This window comes from Manis javanica, chromosome 2, assembly GCF_040802235.1.
Source record: "Manis javanica isolate MJ-LG chromosome 2, MJ_LKY, whole genome shotgun sequence".
NCBI classification, from domain to species: domain Eukaryota; kingdom Metazoa; phylum Chordata; class Mammalia; order Pholidota; family Manidae; genus Manis; species Manis javanica.
This window is the reverse complement of record NC_133157.1, coordinates 13,345,209-13,366,546: the sequence shown is the minus strand read 5'-3', so window position 1 is coordinate 13,366,546 and position 21,338 is coordinate 13,345,209. Positions and strand designations below refer to the sequence as shown.

General features: G+C 39.5%; 2 protein-coding genes across 13 annotated transcripts in view; one reads left to right on the top strand and one right to left on the bottom strand.

Annotated features, from left to right (window-relative positions):
• The window catches only part of LOC108391143 (complement C5-like), a 55,833-nt gene extending 35,593 nt beyond the window's left edge, over positions 1 to 20,240 (bottom strand). The window contains exons 1-6 of the mRNA XM_073218041.1: positions 20,229 to 20,240; positions 19,782 to 19,837; positions 19,005 to 19,403; positions 2,759 to 2,951; positions 903 to 1,065; positions 300 to 370 (exon numbers count right to left, since the gene is read on the bottom strand). Of these exons, the coding sequence (XP_073074142.1) occupies positions 300 to 370; positions 903 to 1,065; positions 2,759 to 2,951; positions 19,005 to 19,403; positions 19,782 to 19,837; positions 20,229 to 20,240 (894 nt within the window). The remainder of the gene's footprint in view (positions 1 to 299; positions 371 to 902; positions 1,066 to 2,758; positions 2,952 to 19,004; positions 19,404 to 19,781; positions 19,838 to 20,228) is intronic.
• CNTRL (centriolin) overlaps positions 18,488 to 21,338 on the top strand; it is an 83,365-nt gene continuing 80,514 nt past the window's right edge. For 7 of the 12 annotated variants that reach the window (XM_073225404.1, XM_073225413.1, XM_037022250.2 and 4 more), the window contains exon 1: positions 18,489 to 19,057. The gene's annotated coding sequence lies outside the window, so the exon portion shown is untranslated. Of the gene's footprint in view, positions 19,058 to 19,335; positions 19,353 to 21,338 lie in introns of those variants that run through there. The other 5 variants (XR_012126499.1, XR_012126503.1, XM_073225426.1 and 2 more) reach the window with 2 other exon arrangements.

Below are 21,338 nucleotides of genomic sequence, written 5' to 3'. Positions count from 1 at the left end.
AAGAGGATACTAATTAACTGATGCACTTTAGAGAAGGAGCCATTAAAGGGTACTCTTGAGTGGCATCATCAAAATATATTTCAACTGACATTTAATTTACACACAAAAATCATCAGTTGGGATAAGAAAAGTATAAAATTACCAGGTTATACCCAAAATAGGTGCTAAATAGATGTTTGCTGCTATTTAATACTGAATAAATTAATGCTACATTTGACTAGTGTTGTAATAATGAAAACTATTTATTTATATAATGCATATGGTAAGGTTAAATTTTGATTCAAATTAATGGCACTCACTATAAAAGTTATGGTAACTTCTCTTTGTGATGGCTTTAGGTCTTCATCCAATGAAAAAATTCTAACTTTTACTATAAGAAAAAAAGTCATTATTAGAAACTCTGTTCAACTCCTAAATGATTTGACAATATTATCAATAACCCTATAACATGAAGGCCATGAAATTTTAAGTAAAATTAGGAAAGCCCAAAACATAAAATCCAAGTTTAGAGGGAGAGATGAACTAGGATGTTGGATGTGAACTTAATATTCAAATGGAAAAAAGGAGATGATATTGAGAATAAAACAGATTTTTTTCAAGTCAGTATCCAGCACCTGCATTAAGTTCTATAATACATCACTTAAGTTTTTTTAAAAATCATTTTAAAAGAAGCCTTGGAATCATTTTGAGAAAGGTCTTTCTGAACTCCAAATTACACTAGTATTTTTCTGATTCTTTGTTTTTGTAATGTACAATTAACCTTTAGTTCATCAGCTCTTTGGTATACTGTATAAAGCTGTCAATTAACTTAATTTTTCCCCAAAAGATATGCTACTTGTCCCAATATCTTTAATGAGATCATCCCATTTTTCCCCCAGAAATTAAATTCCTCTTTATTATACCTGACTGATCTGAATTGTAAACAGATTCGTCTGTCTGAATGAAGATAAATCCATTGTCATAGTGTAGTGGAATTTCTGTTATTTTTGAAAAATGAACAGATACAACTTCTAAATATACATATGACACTGCATCTGGTTCCCCAGGTAAATCTTTTGGTTGTATCTGGTAAAAAAAAGAGTCAACAAAGAAATATTATATAATAATCTTAAGATAATAAAAGCATTTGCCTTTTAGGTTTCTATGAAAATGATTTCAATAATTGTTTATATACAACAAACATAAACATTTTGTAAAATAAAACAGTAATATATTTTTTCCAGGAACACATTTATATTTTGATTTCTTATCAAATTTAGTTTGAATCAATTACTTTTTAAAAATTGGTTCAGGTTTAATGTTCATTAAAATGACAATCACTAAGAAAAAATTCCATCTTTCATAGACAAAATAACCAAAAAGTCATTAAGAAAGATCAAAAGCTTATCAGCAGTGGAGGGGTAGAAGGATGGGGGGATTCATATCAGGTAGAGGGTAGACTAAATGACTTATCACATGGTGGTAAAAATGAATGAAATATCTCTAATATTTATAGTTATACTTAGACTAATACTAAAAGTTGAAATCTTTATTTTGCTAATATTTTTCTACTGATCATTATATAATTGTATATACATATATACATTATATAATTGTAATACATAACAAATATGTAGCCTGCTTCAAATATTTTCATGTGATCAGTATATTTTATAGTACTAGAGTTTTGGACATGTCTCTAAGTTTCCTTGAGTATCATTGATGAATTTGAAGGAAAATTTGATTCCAGTACAAAAAAAGTACAAAACAAACCTATGATAGATACATATTTTAGGAAAAAATTAATTTTTCTAGAAATCTATGGGATTAGAATGTTGTATATAGTTTAGGAAACAAATGTTCAAAATGTTCTCCATTTATTTCTCTGAATTTTTTAGATCAACAGAGTTACTATGTTTATGTCCCTATCTAGATATATTTTTCCTCCTAACATATAAAATTTAAGTATCTAATTTACTCATTCTAGTACTATAGTCCCCTCTTATCTGTGGGTATATGTTCCAAGACCCCTAGTTCCAAGACCTAACAGTAGATAGTACTGAACCCTATTTATACAATGTTTTTCTACATATACATACTTATGATAAAGCTTAATTTCTAAATTAGGCACAGTAAGAGATTAACAACAATAGTCACTAATAAAATAGAACAATTATAATGTTAAGTTACATGAATGTGGTCTTTCTCAAAATACTGCATTGTACCATATTCAACCTTCTTGTGATGATGTGAGATGATAAAATGCCCACGTGATGGGAAGAAGTGAGATGAATCATGTAGGCACTGGGACATAGCATGAAGCTACTATTGACTTTCTGGCCATATGTCATAAGGAGGATCACCTACTTCTGGACTGCAGCTGAGTGAGGGTAGCTGAAATCACGGAAAGTGAAACTGCAGATAAGAGGGGATGCTATATTCATCATGTAATTTTGAAACAGATACATGTATTGGTTGATTTAGTTTTCAACTTATGTCACCAAATACTTTCACCTTAATAACCTTTACCTGTTTTATTTAAAATTTTACATTTCCTTATACCTTGCCCCCTAATCAGAAGCAGATTCTCTATTTAACATTTCCCATTTATTTACATGTTTACACATAAGGCACTTATCTCTCATTGACCAGTGAACTCTCTTAGCAGTATGATATATCATATTTTTATCCACATATGTAATAAGGATCAGTGCACCATCTATGTATCCGTTTTACAAAGAAGCATTTGACATATAAAAGAAACTATGAGAATACGTACAGTTAAGCTTGCAGAGCCTTGGAATTTATTTTCTGGAGATAAGTTAACATGGCCAAAAGAATATGTAAAACTTTTGTCAGGATAACTTTTAATAGCAATGGACACAACAAATGATTCTGTGTATCCATGAACTTGAATTACTATATTTTCAGAGGCTCCAACACAGAATACTTTAGATGCTGAGACAACAAACCTGTTGAAACAGTGAAATTATAGAGTCAATCTGTTAATAAAACAACTTTCACATGTTTTTCATTTAGGAGAATCAATTTAAATTACCAACAGTTCTTATACTTAATGTATTTTTATTTCTAAAAACTTTATTGTCTACAATAAAGCCAGGGTAGCTTCCTGAAAGCATTCTAAGGATGAGATTTCAAGGAGGCAGATGAAAGTGATTTTGATTAGTTGTAGCTAGGGAAATGTAATAGAGTTCTCCATAAGACATGCAATAGGGAAAATGCTTCTGTCTTGTGAAGAATCCATTTTTAATCAAAATACCAATTTGTAAGTTACTCTTCCCCAGAGCAGGGTAACAGCCTGGGAAAAGTACAGAGTATTAGAATACAAGTCATGCAGAGCTCACAATGCACTCACATTTAAAAAGTGTAATGGCATTAGACAACAGATAAAAGAGGGAGATCACTTGGAGTTTGAAGAAGTAGAAAGTTAATTAACTGAATTCTGCTTTCACTACACCAAAATACATTGCAAATGAAAATGGGATCTTTCACTTACGTTTGTTCCTGTCCCCAGCTTCTTCCCAAATAGAAAAAAATGCAGACTATACTTAAAATGTCCATGGCTGGGGTGGCATTAAACTGTTGTCACAACTCTTCTCGAAACTGCCCTCTGTTTTGTGAACTCAACTTGAGGAATTTGGTTAAATAAGTCTTCAAGTTAATTATTAATGTCAGATAGTGGGATCACTGAGAAGCAAACCTAAGAATTTAAATGATAACCTTTTCGTGTCCAAAGGTAATTTTAGAATTTGAAGCAGAGAAATTTGATTTTGATTAGTAAAGCAGAAAAACACCCAAATGGGAGTATCTAGGAAAGTGTTTCAAACTGGACACAGGAATAAAATACTTGGAAGCTTTTCTGGTCTTACACATTTTTCTGGATGTAGTAGGTGCAGATGATACACTGACCAGATCCCATTTACTGGGCTCAGTTCATAGATACTGTGAGTGTTGGCTGTTAAGTTTCCTAATTGCTCCCTTTTCCAGGTAATTCACCTCAGCCATGGGAGTTTGCCCAGATATGCCCAGGACATCACATCCACTCTCTGGGATTGGTCCACAGTCAATAATGGACTGATTCTGGGAGCACAACAGAGTAGATCCCTTGCTTCAACATGGGACAACCTGTGGTACCATTTATGCTACAGAGCACCCTGTGGGATCAAGCTAAGGCTAGACCTCAGTTCAAACCACATCTTTGCTTATCTTGTCTCTTACCCTCTGTTGCTTGCCTCATCACTTTCAGGTTTCTCGTGAGAGAAGCCTTGCAATAAAGCACTTCACTGTATCTCTCTGTCTCAGACTCTGCTTCTAGGAAACTGTTCTAAATTTAAGGAAACATGGAGGGAACTATCAGCCTAGGACTTATGCAGAAGGTCTCAGATATGGAAGTGGTTCTGAGGTTTCCTAAGAATGGGTCTGGTTTGAATTTGGGCCCAGGAGGTCTGTATTGGTCCACTTTAGAGCAGATCTGAAATCCCAAGGCAGTCTCCCAAATGCTGGGGTGTTCCTAGGAACTCTGGGACTAGGAATGACCCATCCATGACAGGACATGAACAAAGAAGCTATAAAGCTACTGCTGTCTTAGGTTTTCTCAAGTCTGCATTCAATTGCATGCATGGACCCATCCTGAACTACAAGTCTCTAGGGATAGTTGGGATGGCTGGGGGTTAGGGTGATGTGTTAGGTAATTGCTTCTTCACTTGACTGTTCTTCCTCTAGACTATAAATTTCATGAGGACAGTTACTGGATTTAACATATACAATGGGGACATACTCTAGAACTTATCACAGTGCCTAAAAGACACTTAGACAGTCAACAAATTGTTGCCAAATGAATGAATAACTGAATGAATGATCCAGGTGGACCAAGGGAGATGATGAAAGGTAGGTTAGGGCAGACTGTATATGGCCCTGAATGCCATGCTAAGGAGCCTGTATGTCATTTTGTACTCCATGGGGAATGAAGAAGGACATTTTGACCTTGCTGCTCTGACCCTAAGGATGTTGTCATCTCTTTATAACCTATTAATGTTCCTAGTTCCCTGAAAAGAACAGATAGGTAGTACATTTTATGCAAAGTATACTGAGACTGTTCTCTGAAGTAAAATGCAAGCAGAAATTGATGATAGTCTGAGATGTCAAGCATTCATTCACAACAGCAACTTTTTTTAATGATCTACCATAAAAGTATTAGATTTTGATAGTGTGTTAAGCAGAAGTATCATTCCTGCAAAGCTAGACTTTATTATTTTGTTGGAACTAATGGAATTCTAGAAGTAGTGAACAAACATTCTCATGAAAGTGATGCTGTTGACATACATGCTGTTGCAAGATATTCTTCTGAACTGGGGCCAGTAGGCTAATATTTAAACCACTGTCTGAGTTCTGAACCATACTAAGCAAGAGCAAAGATAGGAAAATTACAAAGCAACAATGTCCTGAAAGGATGATTTAATGTAAAAGGATTTTTAGATTGCAGCTGGTTCAAATGAAAAGTCTGACATCAATCCAGCCCAGAACATTTTCAGACCAACAGTGTCAGAAACAAAAAGCAAATAATCCACTTAAAAAATGGGCACAGGATCTGAACAGACACTTCTCCAAAGAAGAAATTCAGATAGCCAACAGGCACATGAAAAGATGCTCCACATCACTAATCATCAGAGAAATGAAAATTAAAACCACAATGAGATATCACCTCACACCAGTAAGGATTGCCACCATCCAAAAGACAAACAACAAATGTTGGTGAGGATGTGGAGAAAGGGGAACCCTCCTACACTGCTGGTGGGAATGTAAATTAGTTCAACCATTGTGGAAAGCAGTATGGAGGTTCCTCAAAAAACTAAAAATAGAAATACCATTTGACCCAGGAATTTCACTCCTAGGAATTTACCCTAACAATGCAGGAGCCCAGTTTCAAAAAGACATATGCACCCCTGTTTATCACAGCCCTATTTACAATAGCCAAGAAATAGAAGCAACCTAAGTGTCCTTCAGTAGATGAATGGATAAAGATGTGGTACATACACACAATGGAATATTATTCAGCCATAAGAAGAAAACAAATCCTACCATTTGCAACAACATGGATGGAGCTAGAGGGTATTATGCTTAGTGAAATAAGCCAGGTGGAGAAAGACAAGTACCAAATGATTTCACTCATCTGTGGTGTAAAACAACAAAGGAGAAACTAAAGGAACAAAACAGCAGCAGACTCACAAAACCCAAGAATGGACTAACAGTTACCAAAGGGAAAGGGGCTGGGGAAGGTGGGTGAGAAGGGAGGGATAAGGGGATTAAGGGACATTATAATTAGCACACATAATGTAGGGGTGAGCATGGGGAAGGTAGTATAGCAAAGAAGACAAGTAATGACTCCATAGCATCTTACTATGTTGATGGACAGTGACTGTAATGGGGTATGTGGTGGGGACTTGATAATGGGAGGAATCTAGTAACCACAATTGCTCATGTGATTGTGTATTAATGATACCATAATTAAAAAAAGATTCTGTTTCCTGATAGAACTTTAATTTAGGAAATCAGAAAACTGTTTCATTGGTTTTAGTACCATCAAAGTCACTGGTGATCTTGCTAAGAGTTTTAGTGTAGCAGTGGAGGCAATCCATATTGGAAAGGCTGAGATATAAGAAGTGGAGACAGCATGTCTAGAACGTGGTAGAATGGGGAAGTAGTGGACCTATTTGAGGGGCAGGGCTTGGTGATTGCTTGTGTAAAGGAAGAGAGAAGGAAGAGGCAAGGATGACTCCAGGTCCCTAGCTTGAGCAACTAGTGATATAAGATACTTTTTTGTTGTTCTTTGTTTGTTTTTTTGTTCTTTTTTTCTTGAGAGGGCATCTCTCATATTTATTGATCAAATGGTTGTTAACAACAATAAAATTCTGTATAGGGGAGTCAATGCTCAATGCACAATCATTAATCCACCCCAAGCCTAATTCTCATCAGTCTCCAATCTTCTGAAGCATAACGAACAAGTTCTTAGATGGTGAACAAATTCTTACATAGTGAATAAGTTCTTACATGGTGAACAGTACAAGGGCATTCATCACAGAAACTTTCGGTTTTGATCATGCCTTATGAACTATAAACAATCAGTTCAAATATGAATATTCGTTTGATTTTTATACTTGATTTATATGTAGATGCCACATTTCTCCCTTTATTATTATTATTATTTTTATTTTTAATAAAATGCTGAAGTGGTATGTAGATGCAAGATAAAGGTAGAAAACATAGTTTAGTGTTGTAAGAGAGCAAATGTAGATGATCAGGTGTGTGCCTGTAGACTATGTGTTAATCCAAGCTAGACAAGGGCATTAAAACATCCACCAATGCTGAAGATTTCTCTCAAAACAGGGGGGGTGAGGTTCTAAGCCTCACCACTGTTGATCCCCAATTTCTCACCTGATGGCCCCCCTGCAACTGTGCCTGTCTTAGGTTGTTCCTCCCTTGAGGAATCTTACCCATCTCTGGCTAACCAGTCATCTTCCAGGGCCATACAGGGAGATGTAAAGTTGGTAAGTGAGAGAGAAGCCATATTGTTTGAAAAGGTTAGCTTATTACTTCTTTGCAGATTTATGCCCTGTGGCTTCTATGCCCAGCATTTGTCTTGAGGTATCTTTACCACTTGAAAGTATAATGATACTCGGTAAATTCGATATGAGGCATGAATTCTACTTAAGGGTTGTAATTAGGAAGGAAGAAGAAAAGCTATAGAGGAAGCAGATGGAAGAAAACATGGGAGGATTGATTATTTCTTTGACATATCTTCTTGTAGAGTAACTTAAGCATGTATAGGTTTTAAACTACTAATTAAATTGCACACACACATTAACATAATAGGAATACAGTTACATAACCAAAGCAGATCTATAATTACCAGCCATCTCCAGTGAAGCTAAGGAAACCAGTTAGGCACCCTAGGCATTTGTGAAAATTTGTCTATGATATGATGGATATTGTCCAACTGTACTTGAACAGTCTGAGAGAAATCAGACAAATTAAAATAACCCATTCCTGGGAACTGTTCACATCCCATATGTTCTTTCAACAGTAGATAGTCTGTAGTTGTAAGATTTTGGAGCGCTAGAACTTGCACTTCTCCTAATTCTTGGTTGAGTTCCAACAGTATAGATCCAGTCAAATTTGTTGTTTTACTGAAATCACAGGCCAGCTTAGATATCTCCCTCTTCATTCCAATGGCAAGTCCAGGGAACCGGTGGGATAGATGCAGCTACAACTGCAGCATTGCCTGGATCTTTGTTGAGGTTTTTTGATGATCATCTTCTGGTATGACTCTTCCAGAGAGTGCTGATGTTGGAAGTTCTTCTTCATATCGTATCTTAGTTCATTTTCTGGGTAGCAAAATTAGGCTTTGATCCTCTGTATAAACACAAACAGACCCTTTGCCCACACTTTGATATGCCCTTTATACCATTGTGTAGGTCACCACACAGGAACTGCTTTTTTTTTTTTTTAAGAGAAAGGAATATTATCAGAAAAGTGTACCTCCATAGCCGATTATCTGACACCCTTTAAGTGATCAAAATTAAGGATATTTAAAGCATGCATTAATTGTTGATTTACAGTTAGTTTTATCCTGTCAAGGAGTAATCCCCCTTTTCTTTCTTTTTTTTTTATCTTTAATCTACACTTACATGAAGAATATTATGTTTACTAGGCTCTCCCCTATACCAGGTCCCCCCTATAAACCACTTTACAGTCACTGTCCATCAGCATAGCAAAATGTTGTAGAATCGCTACTTGTCCTCTCTGTGTTGTACTGCCCTCCTCTTTCTCCCTCCCGTCCCTATGCATGCTAATCTTAATACCCCCTTTCTTCTTTCCCCTCCTTATCCCTCCATACCCACCCATCCTCCCTAGTCCCTTTCCCTTTGGTACCTGTTAGTCCATTTTTGGGTTCTGTAATTCCGCTGCTGTTTTGTTCCTTCAGTTTTTCCTTTGTTCTTATACTCCACAGATGAGTGAAATCATTTGGTATTTCTCTTTCTCCACTTGGCTTATTTCACTGAGCATAATACCCTCTAGCTCCATCCATGTTGTTGCAAATGGTAGGATTTGTTTCTTTTTTATGGCTGAATAGTATTCCATTGTGTATATGTACCACTTCTTCTTTATCCATTCATCTACCAATGGACATTTAGGTTGCTTCCAATTCTTGGCTATTGTAAATAGTGCTGCGATAAACATAGGGGTGCATCTGTCTTTCTCAAACTTGATTGCTGCATTCTTAGGGTAAATTCCTAGGAGTGGAATTCCTGGGTCAAATGGTAGGTCTGTTTTGAGCATTTTGATGAACCTCCATACTGCTTTCCACAATGGTTGAACTAATTTACATTCCCACCAGCAGTGTAGGAGGGTTCCCCTTTCCCAACAGCCTCACCAACATTTGTTGTTATTTGTCTTTTGGATGGCAGCCATCCTTCCTGGTATGAGGTGATATCTCATTGTAGTTTTAATTTGCATTTCTCTGATAATTAGCAATGTGGAGCACCTTTTCATGTGTCTGTTGGCCATCTGAATTTCTTTTTTGGAGAACTGTCTATTCAGTTCATCTTCCCATTGTTTAACTGGATTATTTGTTTTTTGCTTGTTGAGGCGTGTGAGCTCTTTATATATTTTGGACGTCAAGCCTGTATCAGATCTGTCATTTACAAATATATTCTCCCATACTGTAGGGTTCCTTTTTGTTCTATTGATGGTGTCTTTTGCTGTACAGAAGCTTTTCAGCTTAATATTGTCCCACTTGTTCATTTTTGCTGTTGTTTTCTTTGCCCAGGGAGATATGTTCAAGAAGAGGTCACTCATGTTTATGTCTAAAAGGTTTTTGCCTATGTTTTTTTCTAAGAGTTTTATGGTTTCATGACTTACATTCAGGTCTTTGATCCATTTCGAATTTACTTTTGTGTATGGGGTTAGACAATGGTCCAGTTTCATTCTCCTACATGTAGCTGTCCAGTTTTGCCAGCACCATCTGTTGAAGAGACTGTCATTTCGCCATTGTATGTCCATGGCTTCTTTATCAAATATTAATTGACCATATACATTTAGGTTAATGTCTGGAGTCTCTAATCTGTTCCACTGGTCTGTGGCTCTGTTCTTGTGCCAGTACCAAATTGTCTTGATTACTATGGCTTTGTAGTAGAGCTTGAAGTTGGGGAGTGAGATCCCCCCTACTTTATTCTTCTTTCTCAGGATTGCTTTGGCTATTCGGGGTCTTTGGTGTTTCCAGATGAATTTTTGAATTATTTGTTCCAGTTCATTGAAGAATGTTGCTGCTAATTTGATAGGGATTGCATCAAATCTGTATATTGCTTTGGGCAGGATGGCCATTTTGATGATATTAATTCTTCCTAGCCATGAGCATGGGATGAGTTTCCATTTATTAGTGTCCTCTTTAATTTCTCTTAAGAGTGACTTGTACTTTTCAGGGTATAGGTCTTTCACTTCTTTGGTTAGGTTTATTCCTAGGTATTTTATTCTTTTTGATGCAATTGTGAATGGAATTGTTTTCCTGATTTCTCTTTCTATTGGTTTACTATTAGTGTATAGAAAAGCTACAGATTTCTGTGTGTTAATTTTGTATCCTGCAACTCTGCTGTATTCCGATATCAGTTCTAGTAGTTTTGGAGTGGAGTCTTTAGGGTTTTTTATGAACAATATCATATCATCTGCAAATAGTGACAGTTTAACTTCTCCTTTACCAATCTGGATTCCTTGTATATCTTTGTTTTGTCTGATTGCCATGGCTAGGACCTCTAGTACTATGTTAAATAACAGTGGGGAGAGTGGGCATCCCTGTCTAGTTCCTGATCTCAGAGGAAAAGCTTTCAGCTTCTTGTTGTTCAGTATAATGTTGGCTGTGGGTTTATCATATATGGCCTTTATTATATTGAGGTACTTTCCCTCTCTTCCCATTTTGCTGAGAGTTTTTATCATGAATGGATGTTGAATTTTGTCAAATGCTTTTTCAGCATCTATGGAGATGATCATGTGTTTTTGTCTTTCTTTTTGTTGATGTGGTGGGTGATGTTTTCGAATGTTGTACCATCCTTGCATCCCTGGGATGAATCCCACTTAGTCATGGTGTATGATCCTTTTGATATGCTGTTGAATTCTGTTTGCTAATATTTTATTGAGTAGTTTTGTATCTACATTGATCAGGGATATTGGTCTGTAATTTTCTTTTTTGGTGGGGTCTTTGCCTGGTTTTGGTATTAGGGTGATATTGGCTTCATAGAATGAGTTTGGGAGTATTCCCTCCTCTTCTATTTTTTGGAAAACTTTAAGGAGAATGGGTATTATGTCTTCTCTGTGTGTCTGATAAAATTCCGAGGTAAATCCGTCCGGCCCCGAGGTTTTGTTCTTGGGTAGTTTTTTGATTACCATTTCAATTTCTTTGCTCGTAATTGGTTTGTTTAACCTTTGTGTTTCTTCCTTGGTCAGTCTTGGGAGGTTGTATTTTTCTAGGAAGTTGTCTATTTCTTCTAGGTTTTCCAGCTTGTTGGCATATGGGTTTTCATAGTAGTCTTTAATAATTCTTTGTATTTCTGTGGAGCCTGTCATGATTTTTCCGTTCTCATTTCTGATTCTGTTGATTTGTGTTGATTCTCTTTTTCTCTTAATAAGTTTGGCTAGAGGCTTATCTATTTTGTTTATTTTCTCAAAGAACCAGCTCTTGGTTTCGTTGATTTTTGCTATTGTTTTATTTTTCTCAATTTTGTTTATTTCTTCTCTGATCTTTATTATGTCCCTCCTTCTGCTGACTTTAGGCCTCATTTGTTCTTCTTTTTCCAGTTTTGATAATTGTGATGTTAGACTATTCACTTGGGATTGTTCTTCCTTCTTCAAGTGTGCCTGGATTGCTATATACTTTCCTCTTAAGACTGCTTTCGCTTCGTCCCACAGAAGTTGGGGCTTTCTGTTGTTGTTGTCATTTGTTTCTATATATTCCTTGATCTCTATTTTGATTTGTTCGTTGATCCATTGATTATTTAGAAGCATGTTGTTAAGCCTCCATGTGTTTGTGAGCCTTTTTGTTTTCTTTGTAGAATTTATTTCAAGTTTTATACCTTTGTGGTCTGAAAAATTGGTTGGTAGAATTTCAATATTTTGGAATTTACTGAGGCTCTTTCTGTGGGCTAGTATGTGGTCTATTCTGGAGAATGTTCCATGTGCACTTGAGAAGAATGTATATCCTGTTGCTTTTGGATGTAGAGTTCTATAGATGTCTATTAGGTCCATCTGTTCTAGGGTGTTGTTCAGTGCCTCTGTGTCCTTACTTATTTTCTGCCCGGTGGATCTATCCTTTGGGGTGAGTGGTGTGTTGAAGTCTCCTAAAATTAATGCATTGCAGTCTATTTCCCTCTTTAGTTCTGTTAGTATTTGTTTCACATATGCTGGTGCTCCTGTGTTGGGTGCATATACATTTAGAATGGTTATATCCTCTTCTTGGATTGAGCCCTTTATCATTATGTAGTGTCCTTATCTCTTGTTACTTTCTTTGTTTTGAAGTCTATTTTGTCTGACATTAGTACTGCAACCCCTGCTTTCTTCTCGCTGTTGTTTGCCTGAAATATGTTTTTCCATCCCTTGACTTTTAGTCTGTGCATGTCTTTGGGTTTGAGGTGAGTTTCTTGTAAGCAGCATATAGATGGGTCTTGCTTTTTTATCCATTCTATTACTGTGTCTTTTGATTGGTGCATTCAGTCCATTTACATTTAGGGTGACTATTGAGAGATATGTACTTATTGCCATTGCAGGCTTTAAATTCGTGGTTACCAAAGGTTCAAGGTTAGCCTCTTTAGTATCTTACTGCCTAACTTAGCTCGCTTATTGAGCTGTTATATACACTGTCTGGAGATTCTTTTCTTCTCCCCCTTCTTATTCTTCCTCCTCCATTCTTCATATGTTGTGTGTTTTGTCCTGTGCTCTTTTTAGAAGTGCTCCCATCTAGAGCTGTCCCTGTAAGATACCCTGTAGAGGTGGTTTGTGGGAAGCAAATTCCCTCAGCTTTTGCTTGTCTGGGAATTGTTTAATCCTGCCATCATATTTAAATGATAGTCGTGCTGGATACAGTATCCTTGGTTCAAGGCCCTTCTGTTTTATTGTATTAAATATAGCATGCCATTCTCTTCTGGCCTGTAGGGTTTCTGTCGAGACGTCTGATGATAGCCTGATGGGTTTTCCTTTATAGGTGACCTTTTTCTCTCTAGCTGCCTTTAAAACTCTTTCCTTGTCCTTGATCCTTGCCATTTTAATTATTATGTGTCTTGGTGCTGTCCTCCTTGGATCCTTTCTGTTGGGGGTTCTGTGTATTTCCGTGGTCTGTTCGATTATTTCCTCCCCGAGTTTGGGGAAGTTTTCAGCAATTATTTCTTTAAAGAGACTTTCTATCCCTTTTCCTCTCTCTTCTTCTTCTGGTACCCGTATAACACAGATCTTGTTCCTTTTGGATTGGTCACATAGTTCTCTTAGTATTGTTTTGCTCCTGGAGATCCTTTTATCTCTCTCTATGTCAGCTTCTATATGTTCCTGTTCTCTGGTTTCTATTCCTTCAATGGCCTCTTGCATCTTATCCATTCTGCTTATAAATCCTTCCAGGGTTTGTTTCATTTCTGTGATCTCCTTCCTGACATCTGTGATCTCCCTCCAGACTTCATCCCATTGCTCTTGCATTTTTCTCTGCATCTCCATCAGCATGTTCATGATTTTTATTTTGAATTCTTTTTCAGGAAGACTGGTTACGTCTGTCTTCTTCTCAGGTGTTGTCTCTGTGATCTTTGTCTGCCTGTAGTTTTGCCTTTTCATGGTGATAGAGATAGTTTGCAGAGCTGGTACGAGTGATGGCTGGAAGAGCTTTCCTTCTTGTTGGTTTGTGGCCTTCCTCTCCTGGGAGAATCGCGACCTCTAGTGGCTTGTGGTGGGCAGCTGTGCGCAGACAGAGCTTTTGCTTCCTGCCCGGCTGCTATGGAGTTTATCTCCGCTGTTGCAGTGGGCGTGACCTGGCTCTGGCTGCTGCTCCAAAATGGTGGAGCCTCATTGGAGGGGGAGCGGCCGGGAGGCTATTTATCTCCGTAAGGGGCCTCCGTGCTCCCTGCTGCCCAGGGGGTTAGAGTGCCCAGAGATCCCCAGATTCCCTGCCTCTGGACTAAGTGTCCTGCCCTGCCCCTTTAAGACTTCCAAAAAGCACTCTCCAAACCAAAACAACAACAGCAACAACAACAACAAAAATTTAAATAAACAATTAAGAAAAAGAAAAACACGACTTTCTTTGTCCTCAGGTGCTGGTCTCAGGCACCCACTCACCGGTCTTGCTGCCCTGTTTCCCTAGTATTGGGGTCCCTGTCCCTTTAAGACTTCCAAAAAGCACTCATCAAAAAGAAAAAAAAAAAAGAGGAAAAAAAAATGGCCACTCCCGTTTCTTTGTTCTCTGGTGTCGGCCTCAGGCACCCGCTCACCGGTCCTGCCGCCCTATTTCCCTAGTATCCAGGACCCCACGCATGCACTGTGTCTGTGCTCTGGTCCGGATGGCTGGGGCTGGGTGTTCAGCAGTCCTGGGCTCCCTCTCCCTCCCTGCTGACTCCTCTCCTCCTGTCGGGAGCTGGGGGGAGGGGCGCTCGGGTCCTGCCGGGCCGGGGCTTGTATCTTACCCCCTTTGCGAGGCACTGAGTTCTCGCAGGTGTGCATGTGGTCTCGATGTTGTCCTGTGTCCTCTGGTCTCTATTTTAGGAAGAGTTGTCTTTGTTATATTTTCATAGATATATGTGGTTTTGGGAGGAGATTTCTGCTGCTCTACTCATGGAAACATCTTGGCTCCTTGTCATATAAGATACTTTTTGCTGGGATGGGATAGATAGGAGAAGGAAAAGCAGTTTTGCTAGTGGGGAGGGACAGAGATAAGTTTAGTTTGAACATGTTGAATTTGAGGTGCCTCTAAGATGCCCTTGTGGTGATATCTAGTAGCCAGGTGAATGAAGCTTTTCTATGTCTCCTCCTTGTACTGTAACTGTCTCCCACTGTAGACAGAATCTTCCTCATCTCTGATTTACCTGTCAGGATAAAGACATTGTTTTTCTTCTCCTAGAAATTTATCTATAGGTCACTTCCCTTTTTGATGCCTAATTTATTGCATTTATTCCCTTTTTATAATATCTTTACTATCATTACAATGGGGTTTGGGAAGGATATGGATCTCCCAAAATTAAAAATAAGTGTGTTTTATCTCTCCTTCCCTTGTTCCCTTTGTTAAGATACTTTGCCCATGTAATCACTTATGATTTATAAGTAATCTGTGGTGATATTTTGAGATCAAGTGAGTATCTTTTTCCCCAAAAATATTTCATGTACTTGTTTTAAAATATATTGATAATCTTTGAATCAACTTTGTATTGAGGGCTGCAAAATGATAATTTCCGAATTTGGTCACTTAACCTATATTAGCTTGAATTCTGAAGAGAAGAGCTTTCCCTTTTATAGAAATTCAAAACGTTAACCTAAAAAAGCTTCAAAATTAGGAAGTTACAGGAACTAGAGCTTAAAATATTTCAAAGCTGGATACTTTGGACATGGTAATTAGAGGCTATTCCGATCATAAATATTCTCTAGTCACAAGGGAGAGTCATCCTAGCTTTGGAGAGGTGAATGAAACAGTTTGGATCTAGGTGGTATGGTTCAGAGAAGGGAAGTTCAAGGTTTGCCTGAGAGTTTGGTTTGAACCTGAGCACATAAGGCCTGTCCTGGCCTCCCACAGAGTAGATCTGAACTCACAAGGAAGGTCCCAAAGTCCTTAGGTCTCATTGTCTCTACAGATTTTGGCACTGGAAACAGCTCAAGGTTACCATGGATTGGGTTGTTATAAACACTGGACATTGGAGGTTCTTTCCACCCCAGATCCAGACCCATACACGGATTCACACTGAACAACAGCAAGTCTATTTCCCACTAGACTGCAATGTCTTTGAAAGCAAATACTATGAGTATCTCATTTACCATTGCATTCCCACAAACCCAGCACATAGTAAGGTTTTAATACTACACACAGACAAAATAAATAAAGAGGAGAGTAAGGACAGATGACAAACAACTAAACAAGACAAAAAACACACTAGTACACTGAAGAAAGATTATCAAGGGTTTTGTAAGCCAAGCCCAAGAGTCTGGTATTTTACAGTGCCCGGTCATCCTATATTTTGTGTAAAGTCTGATTATATCCAAATATCAATATTCCTAAGTGTCTAATGCAGAACTTCCATTTAGACATAGTACATGATTTTTTATATTTTTAATTGTACCTTGCCTCATGAGATTAAAAAATAAGCATTTATTTAAAAATATATCTGTAATTCAGTTAACTTTTAAAGTCACATAAGCAAGTCACAGGAAGAAATGGCAGTACTATCATCTCTGCGTGATAAGCTAGTCTGATTCTCCTCTGAAGCAAATTTGCAAAATGATTCAACTGGGTTGCAAAACATGAGCCAAGTTAAAACAAACAGAATGGCCTTGCTATCATCTGGACAAAAGAACTGAGGGATAGTAGGTCACTCTGCCATGGCTAATATTTGTGTTATAAATACAACTCAGAAGAGTAACTTCATACTATCAGGTAAATACAAATTAGCATGGAATATAAAGTTGCCCTCATTCTTTTCCTATCTTCACTCTTGCTTAGGGGAGGAAGGTTCTTTTTCCATTCTAAGAGCGCCAGTTAATATTCAAATTAGCTAGAAAAAGCTTTCCCTCCTGACATCTGCCTGTCCAATCAATGCCTTCATCATGCTAGACACCAGTAGAGGGTACTGAGTCTGGATGAAGGAGGAAAACTGGACAAGAAGGGACTGGAGAGTACCCATCAAGGTGAACTGGATATGGATTGAGAGACTACCCAAGGGAAAAATAAGTGATTTGCACCATCCACTGGATTTTCTGTATATTTTTGATGGCTACTAATAAGACTGATAATTATACCAACACCATGAACTGATGATGGGTCTCATCTGAATATCACTACAGATTTTGAGTTGAGGGGCACAACAGTGAGGTTACACAATAAATTCTCTGGTGGAATTACCAATTCTCTGGTGGAAAAGAGAAAAAGAGTGTTAAAACAAACAAAGCACCGAGAAGGCACATAGTGGATCTGTGGCATCTTGCTGCACTGATGGACAGTGACTGCATCGGGGTATGGGTGGGGACTTGATAATATGGGTAAATGTAGTAACCACATTGTTTTTTCATGTGACACCTTCATAAGAGTGTATATCAATAATGCCTTAATAAAAAATAAAACATAAAAACAAAAAATAACAGAACTAAAATTCAGCAATGTACATATTCCAAACTAATCCGTATCATCTGAGCGTGGATAAAAAATGGATACACCTTTCTTTTAAATTTAAAGCTTTTCAGGAATTTGGGTTTTCTACAACTCCAAGGGCTTCCTTCTATGTTGTGTAAATCATGGGTGGAGAGGGAGTATCATCCACCTGAATGTGAATACTGCCCCCTGTTGGAAGTCACCTGAATTCCCTATTGAGGTGAATCTGCCTCAGAGTAGGAAAAACCACCAAGTGTCTAATGCGGCTTTTAACAAGGCCCCTCCTCCTCCAGGTTCTTCTCTGTAGCCCCGTCACTCCAGATTTTTGCACCAGCCCTACCGAGCTCCCTAACATTCAGCAGATTGCCAAGCTCCTTTTTCTCCATTTTCCTCGGGTTTGCATAAGTTGTTCCATTTGCCGAGCTATTTCTCCCCCTCTCCCTTCTACTTCTTGACTATTTTTCCGCTTTGAAGCCTAGCATGAAACTTCACTTATTCTGGGAAAACTTTGCCTAATGATAAGATAACGAAAACACTGCAGACTTACTATGGGGCAGGTAGTCTTCTACGTTCCTGCGTGCATTAAGTTTTATAATTGTCAGGAAAGCTGCAGGAAGTAGGCATGATGACCACACTTCATAGATGAGGGAACTGAGGCACGGATAGAGGGAATTTCTAAAATAGTGTTACAAAGATGCCCGTGAATCTATGATGAAGGAAGGAATTAACTGCGTGAGAAAATGGTAAGACTGGGGGATTGGCGGTCCTAATGAAGCTAAGAATTGTGCGGGGATGGGGGTCTTTTGAGCAAGCAAGCTGTTAAGATTCCAAGATGATGGTGAAAGAAGTAGTGATTGGAGATTTCTGGAGGGGATGCCACCTTTGGTAGTGTCACAAGCTGGGAAATGGGAGGCTGGACTGCAGGAAGGCGTCCTTGGTGCCAACTTACAAAAAAAAATTCACTGTATTTCCCTGGCATCCAGCACAGCATCTGCCAGATTCTCTTTAAATATCTGCTGAATATATGTGGCGAAATGCAGCTCTTCCAGGCAAGCCCCAACTGAAGTCTCCTCAGATACTTCTTGCCTTAGTGCCCCCCTCCACCCCCCCGGTCACCGACCTGAGGAATGTTCTCCACAGCCCGCAGGGATATATATACTATATTCGCTGCCTGGATTCCCAGGCTGGTCTCCCTTAACCCTCAGCCGTTCGCTCTGCGGTTCACCCACGTCTGGTCTGAAGAAAATTCGTCTCAAATAGGCCGTGGAAGGAGAGGCGTGCTGCCAGCAGCGACAGCACCGCGGCGTTCCCTCAGGTAATCCTCTGGCCCGGGCGAGAGGGGTCCGCAGCGTCGCCTCAGGGTTAGGGAGACAAACGGGAAAGTCGTCGCCTGCCGCAGGAAACCTCGCCTCACATAGGCTCCGTTCCGCCTTGAAGCCTCGCGCCCTATGCAGCCCCTGCGATGTCGCGCGCCAACCCCTGAGGCGGCAGAAGCGGCGGGAAGCCCCGCCCCGCCCCCCCCGGGTCCGGGGGCGTGGTCGTATCAGGCCCCGCCCTCGCGCCGCGCTGCCCCTCGGCAACGGGCACAACACAACAAAATGGCCGCCGCTCCGCTGAGCGCCTGAAGGGAGCGACTTACGCGTCTCCCGCGCCGCCTGCTCTCGCGGGCCCGTTCCGCCCGGCTTCTCCGCGGTGAGTGCCGGGCCTGGTGGAGGCCGTTCCCCGACATCCGGACGGAGCGGTGGGGGCCGGCGCGAAGGCGGGAAGGCCTGGACCGAGCGTGGGGTGGGCCGGCTCGGGATGGATTCGGGGCGGGGGCGTGTGCCTTGGAATTGGGATTGGATGGGAAGGAGGGGAGGGCCCGGAACGGGCGTGGGGAGCAGGATGAAGGAGGGAGGTTTGGATGAGAAGGAACAAGGCCAGGGGTCGGGATGGCGGCAGCGACTGGGGAAAGAAGGCCGGAGTGTGGGGCGCTGTGGACGTTAGGGTGCGGGCCCCGCCACCGAGGGGAGGGCGGTGGGGTGGGTGTGCCCGGTGTCTGTGCGGAAGGACAGGGATACAGGGTGGGAGGGTGTCCGGACGGGGTCGTGGTATCGGACAGAATACGTGCAGTACATGGAGAAGGATGCGAGGAAATAGGGAAGAAATGTTAAGGGGAAAGGAAGAGCAAATGTTTTGTTGGATATTGGTTAAAGGATGGGTGAATTTTGATGGGTCAAAACTTGGGTTCAAGTCTTGGTTCTGCCATCTGGTGTTACTTAACCGGCTCTGTGACTTTGGGCATATTTAACCTTCCTGAGCATGTTTTTTCATTTGTAAAAATAATTGCTAATGGCTTTTGAGTATATACTTCGTGTAAGATTCAGTTCTAGGTCCTTTGCATGTATTAACTCATTTAGAATTTAAAATAACTTACGTGAGGTTGCCATCCCCATTTGTGTGAGGAAACTGAGGATTAGAGAGGTTAATTTGCTTAATGTCATACAAGAAGTGGTAAATTAGGATTTGAACTTGGGTCCGTTAGTTCCAGAATCCAAGCTTTTAATTCTTAATAATACATTGCCACTTGTAAATGGTGTTAATAAGTCTGGACTTACACACCTTCTGCAGGGATTTAAATTTTGTAATGTCTTTAGAATGCTTAGCATGACCCTTGATTCATTCAACAAATATTTCTTGTGTACCAACAATAGACAAATAGAGTCTCTGCTGTCTTGGAGCTTAGAAGCAAGCAATAATCAACTTATTTCACAAACAATCATGTAATTATAATTGTAAGGTGTTACAAAGGAGACTACTTTGTGCAGAGACCATATATAGTAGGGAGATATCTTTTTGTGCCTCTTGAATGTAGAAACCATACCTTCTGAGCCATGTATTCTTAAAGCCAAGCACAGTTCATGGTGCTTAAAAATTGCTCAATAAAATTGAATGGCTGAATAAATTAATTAATGGAAAGAGATTGGAAGCTTGGGTTTTAGGGTACCTATGTAGAATGCAGAGAGATAGGAGAGGAGAATTCAGGATGTCAGTAGAATGTTAATAGGGGTCAGGGCATTAGAAGAGAAAAGCAAGCAGGTAAGCAGTCGTGTTCAGATGAAGAGAAATGGGTGGAGGTTTAAGTGTTTTGTTTGAGAAGGACTATAATTAGAAGAATGTTGGAGTGGATCAAGATGTTAGAATATTTATTGGCAGGAGCATTTTGAGGAATCAGGATGGCTTATAGAAGTGTTGAGGCAGAGTTCTAGAAAGAGCTATAGAGAAATGGAGGGGACTAATACAGAGTTAGGGAGTTAGGGTTGAATTTGTGGGAAAACTTGGCAATCAGAATGGGATGAAGGATAAGAGGCAGAGGTTGACAAGCGTAGGATGGGAGAATTGCCTTTGAAGAGGAATGGGTATCAGGATATTTGAAAGGACTAGAGAAAGTTAAAGAGTAAGGGTATTTAAATAGGTTAGAGGATATGGGATGAGGTAGAATTGTAGGGAAAGTACTGAGATGTGATTAAAGGGCTAAAATATGTAGTGGAGAGGGATATGGAGGACAAGAAACCAAGATGGCTATTTGCATATTGGAATGGGCTTGGAAGAGAGAGGGGAGGGTTGGGGATTATCAAGGTCTTCCTCGTTTGGAGATCAAAGAAGACGGAAAGTTACAAATGTTAGGCTGAACAGAAGTAAAGGTGTAGTCTCTGCTAAACTGTGATGGCTGGGATTGTTAGATCAGGGCAAATATCTAAGTTTGGAAGTGACAGGATGGGTAGTGTTCTGCTGCCTGGTCATATGATTCTGATAATTGCATCACTTCAGTAACTTACTCTTGCTCTGCAGACCACCTTCTGGGCCTTCAAAATGTGTCTCCAGATCTGGACTTGGTTTGCTTGTTTTGTTTTTTCTTTATCCTGCCCCTTCGCATACTCTAGCCCTACCTGAAAGCTGTGTCTTCTCTTTTCTATTGCTCCATCTTTGTTTA